The following is an 18190-nucleotide window of genomic DNA, read 5'->3' on the forward strand; positions in this document are numbered from 1 at the left end:
ACCATCAATTCAGGATAAAGATAGTACACTGGCAGATGTGATGATATTCATTAACTGTCCTGTACTGGCTGGTTAGAAATATTTCAGCCGTTGCTCAAAAACCTTCTTTATTTTATATATTGAAGCTTGAGGTGTACACATATTTTTTATTCTTCCAGGAAAGAGTTAGAGATTTAAAAAATACAATAAAAAGTAATGTCTTTTCATCAGAAAGATTGTAGTTAGGTTGTACAAATTTCAGATACTTTTATTTATTTATTTTCAATTTATATGCTTTCGTAATGGTGGTGACTCAATAATATCTATTTGCGTTTATTAAATGCATTATAACATAGTAAGATCTGACAATTCACTTCACAGAAAGAATGTCAAAGAACAATTGGCAATGAGATTCATAAGAACATAATGGTACAGATCCTGCTAAACAAAGTCACTGCCACAATTGCTTAGTAACCCATTGACATAATTACTTTGTCTGTATGTGAAGAGCCAATTTCACTCAAAGGCATCCTGAACTTCAGTAATATAGTGCCAGACATAATTAAAACCTATAAACCTATTCTAGATAGGATCACAAAGCTGAAGTATATTTTCAGGTATTTTGTTGTGTATTTTGAGTTTACTGATCATCAGTTTATAATCTATTCTAAAGAATGTTTTGCAATTGCTTGGGTGGCCATGAGATTAAGTCAGTCAGTCTCTCTCTCTCTCTCTCTCTCTCTCTCTCTCTCTCTCTCTCTCTCTCTCTCTCTCTCTCTCTCTCTCTCTCTCTCTCTCCCCCCTTTCCCTCCCTGCCTCTCTCTCCCTCTCTCTTCCTTCCTCCCCTCTCTTTCCCCCTCCCCTCTCTAATTCTCTCTCCCTCTCTCCCTCTCACTCTCTCATTTCCAGTATTTTTAACTTTTGATTTTTGTTAAGTAAAAGATGTACTCGACTCTTAAAGATAGAACTTCCAAAGCCTGTAGATCTACAGGAACTACAAAATATTTCTCTGCAAGGGATATTTCCTGAAATGAATATAGCATAAAGTCACAGTTGAATCCCAGGAAATGAACCAGGAATATGCTGCACATATCAAGACTGATTAACCCATTATAAATATTCTTACTATTTTTGCATGATGCATAATTATTGTAATTTTCCAAAGTAGTTTTCTGGCTTCATGCTCTGTGCAGAATACCCAGGAAACTCTGCTACAAAGCTCTGGTGTCTCCAGCAACCAATTTTCCATAATTTAAAAAAATGGAATTAAAATCATTCTCATTATATACATGTGCCATGGTGGTTACCTTCCTGCTAAATTGTAAGATATCCTCTTGCATTGTTTAACCTTAGTTGGACCTACTTGTTTATCCAGTTAGAATGGCTTCAATCTATAAAATCCTCTCTGCATTAAACTTTCGTTCTTTTGACAAGATTTTATGTCACAATTTTAAAAGCAGATTAATGCTGGCAGTGTCATTGATAATGCTTCTGTGCACCATTCCCTCTTCTCTCTAGAATCCATTTCAGCAATTGCCAAGAAAATGTCAAATGAAATTTAGGAGTGAAAGTCTGTCCATAAATCTTTAAGCAACTGAGAAATTGATGGTGCTAAAATGTGGGATAGAAATTTATCATCCTTAACGCGCATTAAAAGCATACATGGTACTTTACTCCCACAGTTCATACATCAAAACAATGGTCTCACATTTTGCTCAAGTCATTAAACTAATGTCATCTTCCTCTCAAAAATCTCAGTCAATCAGAATTCACACACACCTAATAATCCAACGTGCTAATATGTCTTAGTACCACTGTAAATCTCAAAAACCGCAACTCTCAACCTACAGACAGACAGACACACACACACACACACACACACACACACACACACACACACACACACACACACACACACACACACAATTTAGCCAGGCCAGCTACATCACTGAAAATAATGGCTCAACACTCTTTGATATATTTATCTCTCTCACAGAATAAAAAGGATATTAAAGGATACAACAGAATGAAAGAAGCATTTGGAACTAGAGCGAAAAAATACAAAATGCTGGAAACTCTCGACAGGTTTGGCAGCACCCTGACCTGCTTTTCCATCATTTTCTGCTTTTGTTTGCCAATGCTTAGGGCATTCCCATCTGTACCAAGATCCCACATAATAGTCCTATCAACTATTCTTTCTCACAAACCCACCAAATTCAACTTCCTCCCTTGTCACTGTCCTGCTCCAAAAAAAAAATGGCTTTCTTTCTTTATACATAAAGCATATGTGCAGGAGTTTGCAACAGGGCTGTTAAATATATTGTCAACATGCAGTAATCATCTGTCATCTAGTAGCTACTGTATGATTTCATGTGGATGTTTAAATGCAGATTACATAGCTGATGGCCCTAGAGTGAAGGCATCATGACTATTCCCCAGAGATTAAGCTGCATAATTTGCTGACTTGATAGCCACTGGAAAGGCAATCCTTGTATCAAATGACAGATTCCAATGAGAAAATCCATTGTCATCAACAGAACCTCCCATTCTCATGAGCACTTTCATCCTAGAGGACAGAAGGTGCTTGGAATCACCACCACTTACGAGTAACCCTCCAAGAAACCTAGTCTGTCTTAAAAAATCCAGTACATCATTAACACACCATCATTAGATACATATAAGGTGGACTTCAGTCCATGCTAACCTACTTCAATCCCATTTACTGTTGGTCCATTGGCATCTGTGCATCAGTACTTCATTTTCTTGTTTAAATACCCTTATGAGTGAGAGTATCTGACTCAAACACCCCCTAAGCACTATGTTCTAGATTACAACCATTTCTGACTGAAGAAATTCTTCCTCAGATACCCCCCAAATCTCCTACCCCTTACCCTAAATCTATGCCCTCTAATTTTAGATACCTCTGCTATGGGAAAAAATTCCTCCTATCTACCCCATCTATGCCCCTCATAATTTTGCATATCTTTATCAGGTCTCCCCTCAGCCTCCTCTGCTCCAAAGAAAACAACACTGCCTATCTCGTCTCTCCTCATAACTAAGAACTTCCTTTTCAGGCAACATTCTGTAAACAGACATGTAGACCTCGATACTATTTATGAGCCAATGTGGGCAAAATTCCAGACCACAACGCATAGAGTTCACCACGCATCTCATCAGAAACAAGGTCCCCTCCTACATCACAACTGAGCTTCCCTAATGATGGCCAATCAGCTGACTGATAAGTATATAAAGGCCAAACATTTGGAGAACACACTGCAAATTAACAGTGCATTGATGATGTCTCCTCGAATCACGCTGAAACATTTGCAAATGAATTGCCAAGATCAACCCAACCATCAACAATCTGAGAGCTACACATTTTCCAAATTATTTCCATCCTGGTGAAACTCCTCTGCACTCATGCCGGTGTAACCATGTCCTTCCGGTGGAATGGCATCCAGAACTGTACCAGTATTCTAGTTGTAGTTGAACCAATGTTTAGGAAATTGTACTAGGATCTCACTGTTTTTACATTCTTTTTCTGTGGCTAATGAAGGTAGGTATCATATAAGCCTACTTTACAACCTTCAGGAATTCTACACTGAGGCCCTTCTGTTCTTTAATAAGGGGATCATTACAGATGTTTTGTGTCAAATATTATGGCAGCTGTTACAGAGAGTGGGGACATTGTTGAGAACTGTAATTAATTCACAATGAATTCAGATTACGATATGGTAACTTTAATTAATTCCAGTTAATTTCACTGCTGTTAAACACTGCCCAAATGTCAAGGACAGTCTCCTTCACTTCACCTCTGGAATTCAGCTTTTTTAAAATCAATATTTAAACCCAAGGGTTAATAAACACAACAGCCGAACGTCCCTGTTTGAACCCAAACTTAATATGTCCTGACGAAGGGTTTCGGCCCAAAACGTCGACTGTACCTCTTCCTAGAGATGCTGCCTGGCCTGCTGCGTTCACCAGTAACTTTGATGAGTGTTGCTTAATATGTATTAGTAGGTTATTGATAATTAATTTCATCATTATCAATGATACCTTTCAACATTTTGTTGATATTTGATTGTAGGCTGAGAGAGTAAATAACTGGATTGGATTTGTCTTGAACACTGCATACCTGAGCATTTTTCATTGTTAGGAAAATGTTATTATTGTAGCTATCAAGGAACATTATGACTGGAGCCACAACGGATCCTGCATCTTTGACATGATGGCCAGGATATTGCTGGAGCTCTTACCATTAGTTGAAATCAATAAAATGATCTGGTCCTTGATGTGATGTTGACCGAACTGATTTATCCAAATTAAATTGTACAATAGCGAAGGCCTCAGAGGGAAGCTCAGGGTGAATAAATCTTCCTGCTGGGGCCACCTACAGATTCTCCAAGTGTCATTGCATGCTGCAGGTGAAATCAAACCGATGATAGGAAAGAATTATTTCAAGTTATGGTATCTTCCTGGGTAATAAATCTAGTAGATGATTGTTGTCATCTCTTTACCCTGCCTTTTGGACTCGTATGCTGAGCTCCAACATCTTTAAAGCCGGAAATGTTCATGGTTCCTCCTCCAACCATAAATACTTAATTATGCACCACCCTACACTGTGAGATTTGGCAAAACTACAGAGCTCTGCTCTAATCTATTGGCTGCATGAATAGATAGCTGACAGCATCATACTGCTTTTCCTGCCTGCACATGTAAAGACCAATGTTATAGCTTCATTAGGTTTCTATGCATTGATCTACTTATGCCAAGATTCAGATAATAACGAATGCAAGGGAAAATAATGAGCAACTCTCATTAATGCATCTCATTTAAGGGGGCTTGAATACCCTGAGTGACACATGGGGAAATAAAACTAAAATACTGTTTCACATTATTTGTTCCCTTGTTTTGTTTAGGAATTAACTTTGTGATCAAAATGACAGCTGAGATTAATACACATTGGACGTACCGATACGTTCCCAGGGTGTCAGTTCACCCTGCAGATGACGAGGTTGAAAACATGGAGAATGGACAAAACAGGTATGAAAGAACAACTTTATTTAAGATGTCTTCCTGGATAATAAATTAGTTATTAGGTACAGCATTGACCAAAAGTCACTTTGTTTGAATAATTCTGAATCTGGATGCCTAAAATCTAATTTGTATTCTTATTTTGCATATTATGGTGTTAGACCCAAAAATGAAGGAAATGTTTTGAGAGTACAGGTTTACTTCTTTTTCTTTATGACATTAAAATGTTAAATATATTCTTGGGAAATTAATGTGCATTTGCAAGTTCCCTAAACACAGGCACCTAGGACGGCAAGGTCCTGTAAAAGTTACACCTGCATTTCTGGATCAGAATCCACTGAGGTTAATACTATAGCTTCCTTCAAGCCTGGTGACAAGTTGGGATAATTTATATAGATTGACAGACCACAGCAAAAGTAACTCTTGTTACATTCTCAATTGATTTGTTTGCCTGCCTGAAAAGAAACAGTTATGCCAAGCAGGAGTCAGCACTACTTTCTCCTCCTCAAACCTTACTCCACCTGAATGCACTGCCCTCTACTCTCCTACACCAATCCCAACCTTACCATCAAGTCTGAAGACCAAGTGGGTGCTCTTGCAGTGTGGTGGATTGACCTCTGCCTTGCAGAGGTGAAATGGCAACTCAGTCACCTCCTCATACCTACCCCTTGAAGAGGACCCCACTCTGGACTATTTTGAAAACTGTCTCCGACACCATGGCAAGGCAGAGGTCAAGGCAGCGTGTAATCAAGAACGTAACTTCCCTTTACACAGTAGAGGGTGCTGGAGACAGAAGGGATGGGAATAAGAGAAGGATGTGAAATGCACCCAATAACTGAGGGACAATGATTTTACAAACTTCAAAGTGTCGTTGGTTATCAGCTTGCTGTTTATGTTGATTTTTAACACCTCTGTTATGAATGGCGATTGATCTTGCAAGTAAGGAATTCAAACATATACAATTTACCAGTGGTCAATATCCAGAACTGAGATGCCAAATCCATATAAAAATTTTGATTCGTTTTCAGTCCTGGCTTCAGAACAGTGTGGTGACAGGGGCCATAGTGTTCTCCTTATGTCCATGTAAATAAAATGTATTTAAGTTGTAAGAGTGCGTGTGTTCTGGGCCCAGTTATTTTATTTAATGATTGGTGACAACACTTTTGATCTCCACCCAAAGTTGAATTCACCTGATATCTGCTCCTTGGCCACTCTCCAATCTGTCAGACTTTCATTCCAGCTGCTTGGTTGGTGATCAGATGAGAAAGCTGTTGAAAAGGATGAAACATGGTTTCAACAGACCTGGGGAAAACACTGGCATTTTCTTTCAAAATTCCCCTGCCATTTCTGGACTTTTCTTGGTGCTGAGTTATTATCTGGCCTGTGTTCTTTTTAGTTTCTAATTTTATTTTGTTTTGAAGTACTGCGTATTTAGAATTACTTGATATTCCGGTCTATCATTGATAATCGGGCAATGGAGGGTATAAAATGGCCAGGACCAGAATATGGCTGGTGTGTAGAAGGGGACTTCCTAGTGACACCCAACATCACTCTCCCGCCTACAAGCTCATGGGGGGGGGGGGGTGTGAAACCCAGTGAAACCTACATGTCAATAGGGGTTGTTATTGTGGAAAACAGGGCTGAGCATAGATTCTGTATGCTAAAAACTACTTTTACTTTCGCATCATAATATCCAGCAAACACCTAAATGTTGTTGCACTCAGTTAAAATCAAGAGTCCGGTCCTTCAGTCAAGCACATTAGAACTCACTATTGGGACCCCAGAGAAGGTCCAGGTCAGAATTGGCTTCTCTAGAGGTGGGAAAGTTAGAATGCACCTGACTACATAATCAATGGTGCAAGTGTATGTAGTCCCATATATTGCACAAGGCAACTCTTCAATTCTAGTGCTTTCCCAGACTCAATCCCCTCACTTAGGGATTCAGCCATTTAAATTCAGGCCCTGTAAATTTTGGATTAAATACACTGTTTGACTTACAATTAAGTCTGCCTAAGTATTTGATTATTTTGGTTCTTAACTAATTTCTGTCTACAGAAGCAATGAGAAAACATGACTGGCATCCCAGGCATTCTCTGTGATTCACAGCATTTAGGATTAATTGTTAACCTTGAGTATATTAACTCAAAAATTATGTAGAAAAGGATGCAATGTAGAAAAGGAGGACTCAGCAAGCCAGGCAGCATCTGTGGAGGAAATTCCCGTTTACCTCCACATTTGCTGCCTGGTCCATTGACTTTTTCCAGGAGCTTGCTTTATGCTCCAGATTCCAGGATCAGCAGACTATTGTGTCTGTAGATTCTCAGTCCTTTGTGCAGTGGAACCTCTTCGTTTCCATGGTTTTTGGAAGCCACTGACTTGCTATGAGCTTAAGTACCAAGTGTTGGAAAAAACGTGAAAGGTAGCAGGCTGTGTTCAAAATACCGCACCCAGCAATCTGAAATTGATTTCCTTATCCACCTAATCATGAATTTATCAGACTCTTTGACTAAGGTTATTTCACATATTATGCACACAGAACGATTATCTATATACGTAACAATTTAGGGAATAGATTAACATTTACGATACTGTTTCTCAGAGCAATAAAACAGCTGTTTACCTTTATATGATTAACTAAATTTGTGATTCATAGTCATATAACTTCCATGGGCACCATCATTCAAATGTGCACTCCAGGACCTAATAGATGTTCAGAAATTCCAAGCCAATTGCATCACAAAACACTCCAATGGAAAATTTGCTATGTCCTGAACATAACAAAAAGATGAAGTGACAGGCAGGTTTACCAAAGTGTATAATCTCTGTTCCATAAGATTTAATTGATATCCTTAACATGCCACATTTTTTTGCATTTTAGTAACTTAGTATGGGCTGTGTAATATTCATCGCATGCAAGATTATTTTGGAAAAGCATCTACTCAAAAATCCTCACAATTATCGAATTATAAATTAATAATTTTTGTTCAAGTCAATTAAATTTCTAAGCTGTTTGCTTTCCCTTAGGAACCAAGCCATTGCCTCTGATTTGGAGATGTCCAACATAAACAACTGTAACAACAATGATGAGTAAGTATTTGGTTGGATTTCTGAATAATCATTTCATCATAGAAACATAGAAACATAGAAAATAGGTGCAGGAGTAGGCCATTCGGCCCTTCGAGCCTGCACCGCCATTTATTATGATCATGGCTGATCATCCAACTCAGAACACCGCCCCAGCCTTCCCTCCATACCCCCTGACCCCCGTAGCCACAAGGGCCATATCTAACTCCCTCTTAAATATAGCCAATGAACTGGCCTCAACTGTTTCCTGTGGCAGAGAATTCCACAGATTCACCACTCTCTGTGTGAAGAAGTTTTTCCTAATCTCGGTCCTAAAAGGCTTCCCCTTTATCCTCAAACTGTGACCCCTTGTTCTGGACTTCCCCAACATCGGGAACAATCTTCCTGCATCTAGCCTGTCCAATCCCTTTAGGATTTTATACGTTTCAATCAGATCCCCCCTCAATACCCCATTTGTGAACACAATCTGGACTAGCATTTCATACTGAAGGAATGCTGCCTCAGTGCTCATTCATATGCAATGTTATGCCCTTTCAGACAGAGATAGTTTCTTCTTGTTTATCATCTGATTCTTCAACCAATACATGCAATATATGATGTTGTTATTTATTCATACTGTATGTGTTTCCGAGAGGACATAGATTGGTCATCACTTCACAACTGTGACTACATTTCAGAAGTACTTTATTAATTTTTAACCATATTGAGTTATTCCGAATTTGTGAAAAGGACTATATAAATCCTGTTTTACTGTTTCTTCCAACATCCTTCAAAATGGAAAAAAAGTAACACTTTGTGAACAAACACAATAATGGTGAGTGATCGGATTATAAATGTTAATTATGCATACAGAATAATTATTTTTTATTTTTAGAGAAAAAGGAAAGAAGAAAGAATCCAAAAAGAATAAGAAAGAAAATAAAGGGTGAGTGAACAATAGCTCATAACATTTAGCACAGTTTCTGTTGAAACCATTTCTTTCATTGTATGTGCTTAATATCACTTCATTTTACAGTAAATCTGATGGCAAAAAGGAGAAGAAAAGGGACAAAGAAAAGAAAAAGGACAAAGAGAAGAACAAAACAAAAGAAGAAGAAAAAGGGAAGGAAGAGAAGAAAGATGACAAGAAAGATGACAAAAAAGATGACAAGAAAGATGACAAGAAAGGCAAGATTGAGTAAGTGTCCTTGAATTTTATGTTTGTATCTTGCTCAATCTGTGGGTTTATAATCATGAACATGCTTTTATTTATGATTATGATTATGATTATGAATGAAGAGATTCAAGGAAACAATAACATTTAATGCCTAAAGAACTTTTAGTCTGTAAGCCCTGCTTAGTGGTATGGCTGTTTAAATTAAATTAATGGATTAGTAACTTATTTATTTTTATTTTGATTTATTTAATGATACAGCCCGGTACAGGCCCTTCTGGCCCTACAAGCTGTGCTGCCCAGCAACCCACTAATTTAACCCTAGCCTAATCACCGGACAATTTACAATGACCAATTTACTGCTCACTGGTACACCTTTGGACTGTGAAAGGAAACCAGAGAATGCGGAGGATACCCACGGCCACATGGGAATGAACCTTCAAAATTGCTTACAGATGACACCAGAATTGAACTTTAAACTCTGACACCCGAGCTGTGATAGTGTTGCAGGAACTGCTATGTTACCATGGCACCCGACTCTTCCTATAACTGAAGCTCTGGATCACGGATCCAGTCACAAAAGTTTAAATCTATCTGTGGCAATTAGTAAACTTAAGTTCAAGTAATGGAATGATCTTTTTGATGCAAACTGGTACCAATAATGGTAGCCACAAGCCCACTGGAATGTCAAGATTAGCTAGTGCAAGCCATCTATCAATTTGGATGTTTTCTAGTCAATAATTATTAACTTTGGACTCAATGGCACAGTTTTCACCTAGAAACCTGTCAATTAAAATACATCTTTAGCAAATATTTTCCCTTATTTCAAACATGTTTTTTTATAATGGTTATCTCTTTTAAATGTCATATGATGTTATCATAATAAAGACTTTACTTATATACAATTGTGTTTAGATTGTCAAAACTGGTACCCATTCTGGACCCGGCAGGAAACATGTACTACTACTGGCTCCTGATAATTACAATGCCAGTAATGTACAACTGGACCATGCTCATAGCAAGGTAGGTTGAGGCATAGAAATTTGTCAAACAACTTGTTGTGGCAAAGTGGTGGAGATAGTTATGTGTGTAATAATGCTGAGTTTCATTTGGTACAGACAAGATAAATGGAATACATAATCCTTAATGAGTGTAACAAAATGTTGGATGCAAATTAGTATCTATTATTTGTTTCTCACCTCATTGAGAATATTTATACAACAGGACAAGAGCAGCACACAGCATATGTATGCATGGTCTGGAAATAAACTCGCATATCATTCTCTCACCTCAGGATAGAAAGACAGACTAAACTGAATAAAAGAAAATGATCAATAAACATGTAGGAAGAAAGCAGCTGGAAGCTCTATTTTCTTGTGCTCCTTGTCTATAACATTACTCATTAAAAAATAAACAGAAAACAAAGCGGGGAAGATAACGCATTCAATTAATCAATTTGGTACTGAAGGGAATCATTGAAATTTATGGCATTAAATTTTATTAATCTTTTACCTTTGAAGAAGAAGGTCACAGGTTCAAGATTCGTGTTTTAAACTCGTGGATTCAGGGAAGGGAGAGTAGGAGGGATCAAATTTGACAGTTTTAAGTGATACTTGACAGTGAGGATGAATATCTTAGAATGCTTTTGTAGTTAGTGCATCTGGTCAATCCTTGGAATGGGTATAAATAGTTTGCTGTTGATATGGAACAGGACTGCCGTGATTGATTAACACAGGCAGTTGAATGGTTAGCAAAAAATGTTCACATTAATTGTTTTAGATATCCCACTGGATAAATAAACAACTGTGTTGCTGAGCTACTTTAACCTGCATGATAGAAAGATAATGGTGTAATCTGAGAATTTAGTTAAGTTTGACAAATCATCCATTGCCTGTGCTAAGATTTGAAGGAGAAAGGTCTAAGTTATTGAAATATAATAATTACATTTAATTCCAAAATATTCACTGCTGATTCTTATGAAGATGATAACTTGTTTAAAGTTAACCAGAAAAAGTGTGACCTAATTTAATTTATTGAATGCAGTATTCTAAGTTTAAATAAGGCATGTTTTTCCATTCCCTATTCAGAGCATGTTTTGAAGAACTTCAATCAGATTACTTGCTCACATGGTTCATCCTTGATTATGTATCAGATATCCTTTACATAATTGACATGTATTTCAGGACAAAAACAGGTAGGTGTATCTTTTATAAAAGTTGCTGGTGAACGCAGCAGGCCAAGCAGCATCTCTAGGAAGAGGTACAGTCAACGTTTCGGGCCAAGGCCCTTCGTCACGACTCGGCCCGAAACGTCATCTGTACCTCTTCCTAGAGATGCTGCCTGGCCTGCTGCGTTCACCAGCAACTTTTATGTGTGTTGCTTGAAATTCCAGCATCTGCAGATTTCCTCGTGTGTGGGTGTATCTTTTATTATTTTGTGCGGTTATTTTTTTATCTTCATGATGACAAATTCTAGTTGTTCTATTGGGTTGCAAAACAAAAAGCCTTAGTCTGAAAATCACTGTTACTGCATCAGTCCCAAACCTGTCCCTTCCTTAGTATCAGGTCATGAAAACCTCATTATCATCTTGTTTCAGGCATAAGTCTCATTTCAATATGATAACTGGCCTAAATGGCCTTAACTAGTTACTTGGGTAAATAATAGTCCTTAAAGTAATTATGTAGTGAAATGGACAACATTATTTTACTTAACATTTTTTGTGTGGCCAATGAAAGCAAATGTGTTTGATACGTTAAAGATTTGAAAATGTCCTGAGATTCATGTGAATGAATGCATGGCCTAGTAACTATGCTCTAATAACTGGATACTTTAGATTACAACAGAGAATTATTATAATTTTAATATACTTTGCTTCAGTCCTGTTTCCCTTATTTATAGATGTTAAATTTTAGATGTAGCATTGTTACACCTGTTCAATATCCCACTCTGAAGATTCTTGCAGAAAATATTTTCTAATTACTTTAATAATTTCTATTCTCCTAACAGGTTATTTGGAACAAGGACTATTAGTCAAAGATGAAAAGAAACTCAGAGAAAAATATTTTGCTACGCTACAGTTCAAATTAGATATTTTCTCACTTATTCCAACTGACTTACTGTATTTCATCTTGGGGCTAGAATATCCCGAAATCAGATTAAATCGTTTGAGCAGGATTAGTCGAATGTTTGAATTTGTGTCAAGAACTGAAACGAGGACAAACTACCCAAACATTTTTAGGATATCCAATCTTGTCATGTACATTGTAATTATTATCCATTGGAATGCTTGTGTATACTATTCAATTTCAAAAGCTATAGGATTTGGAGCGGACACGTGGGTATATCCAAATATATCTATTCCTGAATTTTCTCGGCTTGCTAGGAAGTACGTGTACAGTCTCTATTGGTCAACACTGACACTAACAACCATTGGAGAAACCCCTCCTCCTGTTCAGGATTCAGAATACTTCTTCGTGGTGGCCGATTTCTTGGTTGGAGTGTTGATTTTTGCCACCATCGTTGGTAACGTTGGTTCCATGATTTCCAATATGAACGCAGCTCGTGCAGAGTTTCAGTCGAGGATTGACGCCATCAAACAGTACATGCACTTCCGAAAAGTGAGCAAGGATTTGGAGAAGAGAGTTATCAAATGGTTTGACTACTTGTGGACAAACAAAAAAGCTGTAGATGAAAGAGAGGTCTTAAAGTACCTTCCTGATAAGCTAAGAGCAGAGATTGCCATCAATGTCCATTTGGATACACTGAAGAAAGTTCGCATCTTTGCAGATTGTGAAGCTGGTCTGCTGATTGAGTTGGTATTGAAACTAAGGCCACAAGTGTATAGCCCTGAAGATTATATATGTCGCAAAGGAGACATCGGTAGGGAGATGTACATCATCAAAGAAGGGAAGCTGGCAGTCGTTGCTGATGATGGAATTACTCAATTTGTGGTTCTGAGTGATGGCAGCTACTTTGGTGAAATTAGTATCCTAAACATCAAAGGCAGCAAAGCTGGAAATAGAAGAACAGCAAATATTAAGAGTATAGGCTACTCAGATTTGTTCTGTCTCTCAAAAGATGATCTCATGGAAGCCCTTACAGAGTATCCAGATGCAAAAGCAATGCTGGAGGAAAAGGGGAGACAAATTCTAATGAAGGATGGTCTTTTGGATCTGGATGTTGCACAGCTTGGAGCTGATCCAAAGGATATGGAGGAGAAAATAACCAGACTGGACCTTGCAGTTGATAATCTACAGACTAGATTTGCTAGACTTCTAGCAGAATACATTGCTACACAACAGAAGCTGAAAGAAAGAGTGACAAAGATTGAGAACAAAATTAAACAATCAGGAATGCAGTCTGATTATTCAGAACTGATAGAAGTTCAAGCAAAGGATAAAGCTGAAGAGAGTTAAAAAAAGAATAGTGTTATCATGCAAATTAATATTACAATTTGGATACGTTTTCCATAACTGAAATACATCTCAGGAAGAACATCCACATAAAAATTAAATAACTTTATGAAGAAAAACATTTCAAAGTGTTTATGATAAATTTTATACAGAGTTCTACAACAGAAGCTATTCGCGATAGCAGATGGTTTCAAAGACCAACAGCACATATTTAAAGTGTTGGCCAAATGATAGAAGGGAGAATGTGAGGAAGAACATTTATACGCAGAGCTAAGCTGTGAAATGGAACTCATTACCGATAAGGATGTTGGGGAAAAAAAGCTTTAATAAGCACCAATACGGAGTTGGATAGGCACTGAAATGAAAATAATTTGCAGGGTCTGGGTAAATGTCAGTATCCGAGGCTGAATAGCTTCCTTTGCGCTGTAAGAATTCTATGATGCTAGAAGTATTGATGCAATATAGATGACAACTCAGTACTGGGACTTTAATTTGAATTTAATTACATAATATTGATAGTGAGCTTTTGCTGTCATGGTAGAATGTCTTTTTCACTCCCAAAAGTAACAAGGCTGTGTTGAGTATACAGTATATGCCAACAACACATTTTTGCTGTAACCCACTCAGCATCAGTATGAACACACAACATTCTTGTATTTATATAGTAATTAATTCTGTCTTCCAAATATCCCAAGGGTTACTTTCAAAGACCAATCACAGTATTTATGTACTGTAGCAATGCACACAGGTTGCTGGAGGAACTCAACAGGTCAGGCAGCATCTATGGAAATGAACGAACAGTCAACATTTTGGGCCGAGACCCTTCTGAAGGAAGGAAGGGGAAAGACGGCAGAATAAAAAGGAGGATGGAGGAGAAAAGGATAGCTGGGGGTGATAGGTGAAGCCAGATGAATAGGAAAAGTAAAGGGCTGAAGAGGAAGGCATCTGATAGGATAGGAGAGGAGAGTGGATCATGGGTGAAAGGGACGGAGGAGGTGACAGGCAGGTGAGAAGAGGTAAGAGTGGAGAATAGAAGAAGAGGGGAGGGTGAGGGAATTTTTTTAAACCAGAGGGTGAAATCGATATTCATGCCATCAGATTGGAAGCTACTCAGATGGAATACAAGGTGTTTCTCCTCCACCATGAGGATGGCCTCATCATTGCACATGTCGGAATGAGGATAGGAATTGGAATTAAAATGTTTGGCCACCAGGAAGTTCTGCTTTTGGTGGATGGAACTGAAGTGCTTGTTGAAGCTACCCCCCAATATGGTTCTCACCAACGTAGAAGCGACCACATCGGGAGCACTGGACACAATAGGCAACTCCAGCAGATTCTCAGGCGAATTATTAGCTCATCTGGAGGAACTGTTTGGGGTCTTGAATGGAGGTAAAGGAGGAGGTTGTGCCACTTCTTGAGTTGAGACCCCAGCATTATAGCCCGATGCAATATTTCAGAGCCACCCTGCACTGAGTTTGCATGGTCATTGGAGAAGATCTGAGGGAAACTCACTTACAGGACTAGATAGAGCCATAGAAAATTATAGCACAGAAACAGGCCCTTTGGCCCATCTAGTCTATGCCAAAGCATTCAAACTGCTGAGTCTCATCTTCCACTTTAGTTCTCATCAGCTGAAAGGCAATAGAAAATCCTAGTGAATTTTTGACAGAGTGGCTTGAGCAGGGCCTCCCCAAAAGCCCCTTCTACATTACAATTTTGGCTATGTTACCATTCAAATATTTGCTCCAGAACAGTAATGAAAATAAGAGTGCTGCCAGGAGCTACTTTTTACACTTTATAGGTGGTGCATGGGATTTCTGTCTATGTTAAATTGAACAAAAGACTTCCAGCAGCCTTGGTTATCAAGAGAACTGCTCACTCTTCCCTCCCTAGATATTTCCTATTACAGGTCTTCCCCTGGCTACTTACTCCCAATTTAGACCAAAAGACCATATGAGACATAGACGCAGAATTAGGCTATTCGGCCCATTGAATCTGCTGCACCATTTCACCATGGCTTATCCATTTCCCTCTCAACGCCAGTTCTCCTGCCTCTTCCCCAATACCTTTCCTTCCCTGACTAATCAAACACATCAACCTCCACCTCTACAGATCATTGTGTGTATCTAATTTATGTACTGCTGAACATTTGGGAAGCTGTTGGGATGGATGGATTCACCAAATGTTGCGCGAATGCAGGCATCTTCCGCCACCTGGGAGCTCACTTCAGCCTGAGTTACGAACAGTTCATAGGAACAGAACACTGTTGTATCCTGGGAAGTATCAAACTGGAGACATAACAGGAAACTAGCTAAGCTATTATAGGATTTAGTGGCCTATGAATTTATAATAAATTACCTAATTGTGATACATTTTAAAGGAGTATTGTATTTCTAAAAAATCTTGTCTAAAAGAGGGACCATTTAAAAATAAGTAATAAACATTCCTAGTCTCCGCCTGATAATGGAAACTTGTAAGTTTTTTGCAATAGTTATATTTTCATTCCAAACCAATTATTACAAAAGTGTACACTACCCTTTAAAATGGATCACAAGTGTGTAGAAGAGGGGAAATTTTTGCACAAAATCATGTATTCGCTCTAAGCAGCAAATTCAAAATCCCGTCAATGCATTTTTAATGATCCTAGTATGAAGAGGTCAATATTGTTTCAGCTTTTGTGTGACGTAGTTTACACAAATAGATATTTGTGACTGCAAAATGTCAGTTTAAGTTTGATATTATTGGTATTTATCGTGAAAATTCTTCAATTTAAAAGCAGTATTCAATGTGATAGACAAAGGATTTGTTCCTAGATTAAACTTCTTATATATTTGTTTTGGTACATGGAATCAAAAGACCTTATTGTGAGTTGCTGCCATAATTGGCTGATTACACATTTACATTAATGAGGTGTACAGGTGTACCTAATAAAGTGGTCACTGAATGTTTAAGACGTAAAAACCGTAAATGTAAATCCATGTTCTTAGACACAGGGCAAGCAAAATAATGGTTGGAGAAAGTTCTCAAATATCTAGTTTGAAAGGTGTCACCTATTGGTCACAGCCTGTAACTGCATCACCATTGCCAATTATTTGTGCAGCAGGACGTTAGTTCAGAACACAAAGAATGCCAAAATGACATTTGCAAAATGCACTGCAACAACTTGTGTTTTTGAGAGCAATTGCTGAACTTGCACTCACAACATAAATGAGGACAACCAGACATGACAGTTTCATAAATAAAAGCAAGAGAAAATCTGCAGATGCTGGAAATCCAAGCAATGCACACAAAATGCTGGAGGAACTCAGCAGGCCAGGTAGCATCCATGGAAAAAGGTACCGTCAATGTTTCAGCCCAAAATATCACCTATACTTTTTTCCATAGATGCTGCCTGGCCTGCTGAGTTCCCCCAGCATTTTGTGTGTGTTGATCATAAATACAAGCTCCTCTCCAAGTTACTGACTCTCTTGATACAAAACTTACATCTATCATGTATTGAAAATCTTTATTTGAACTTTTTGCTTAAGAGCCCAAGATTCCCAAGAAACTACCAGCACTAATCTTCACACTCGTCCAAATTTGGGGCTCCTACATAAGCTTGCTTGGTTAGGACTGCTGAACAGATGACTGCTGCTGATAGGACCACACTCTCATGGCAGATTAGAACCACAGCAACATTTGAATGGAAACGATAAATTGTAAAGGGAAAGACTAATTATAAAGTAACTTGCGTTATTTTGTGGAATTAAAAGTATTTTTCTGTGATTTAATGTGGAAAGACTGTTTAAATCAAGAGATTTAATTATTTTCTATTAGTTTTTGAATGCTGAGGGATATTCACCAGTACTCAACCACTAAGCCAGCTTTAAAAGGAATTCTATAAATTATGTTTGAAAGGCTTTAGACCACACTAAAGGGAAATTGCACCACGTTAGTGCAGGGAAGGACTCATTGCTCAGCAGTGGTCTTTATATCTTCATATCTCAAAACAAGATTCAGGATTATTTAATGTCATTTAATGTCTTAATTAAAAAGAGTGCAAAAACAGAAATAATATTTTTTTAAAAGTGAGATACTGTTCATGGGCTCAATGTCCAATTAGGAATCAGATGGCAGAGGAAAAGAAACTGTTCTTTAATCGCTGAGTATGTGCCTTCCAGCTTCTGTATCTCCTTCCTGATGGTAACAATGAGAAGAGGCCATGTCCGGGTGATGGGGGTCCTTGGTAATGGATGCTGTCTGAGGCACCATTCTTTAAATATGTCTTGGATACTATGGAGGTTGGCACCCAAGTAGGAGCTGACTAATTTTACAACTTTCTGTAGCTTCTTTCAATCCTGTGTAGTACCCACCCCCCATACCAAACAGTGATGCAGCCTGTCAGAATGCTTTCCATGGTACATCTTAGAAGTTTGAGTGCACCAGGTGACTCTGACAGGAAATGATAAAACAGTGTTGGTGACGGGTGTGGAAGTGTGGATTAATAGGTCGGGGAGTTGATGAGCCTTACTGTTTGGGCAAAGTAACT

The 18190-nt window shown here is 38.2% G+C and overlaps 1 protein-coding gene across 1 annotated transcript; it reads left to right on the forward strand.

Annotated features, from left to right (window-relative positions):
- The first annotated feature begins 4918 nt into the window (after nucleotides 1–4918).
- On the forward strand, nucleotides 4919–17289 carry cnga1b (cyclic nucleotide gated channel subunit alpha 1b). The gene is made up of 10 exons (XM_072254391.1): nucleotides 4919–5022; nucleotides 8038–8100; nucleotides 8972–9022; nucleotides 9113–9274; nucleotides 10166–10273; nucleotides 11338–11444; nucleotides 12257–13638; nucleotides 14525–14546; nucleotides 14647–14668; nucleotides 17190–17289. Exons 1-10 carry the CDS (start codon nucleotides 4919–4921, stop codon nucleotides 17287–17289), a joined length of 2121 nt encoding a protein of 706 aa, XP_072110492.1.
- Nucleotides 17290–18190: the final 901 nt, after the last annotated feature.

This window comes from Mobula birostris, chromosome 3 (genome assembly GCF_030028105.1).
Source record: "Mobula birostris isolate sMobBir1 chromosome 3, sMobBir1.hap1, whole genome shotgun sequence".
NCBI classification, from domain to species: domain Eukaryota; kingdom Metazoa; phylum Chordata; class Chondrichthyes; order Myliobatiformes; family Myliobatidae; genus Mobula; species Mobula birostris.

What these genes read in the sequence shown, in the direction of transcription:
- cnga1b (XM_072254391.1), top strand. Translation starts at nt 4,919, where the DNA reads ATGACAGCTGAGATTAATACACATTGGACGTACCGATACGTTCCCAGG. An exon ending in GACAAGAAAGGCAAGATTGA is followed by an intron (nt 9,275 to 10,165) that starts GTAAGTGTCCTT and finishes AATTGTGTTTAG; the next exon opens with ATTGTCAAAACTGGTACCCA. An exon ending in TGGACCATGCTCATAGCAAG is followed by an intron (nt 10,274 to 11,337) that starts GTAGGTTGAGGC and finishes TTCCCTATTCAG; the next exon opens with AGCATGTTTTGAAGAACTTC.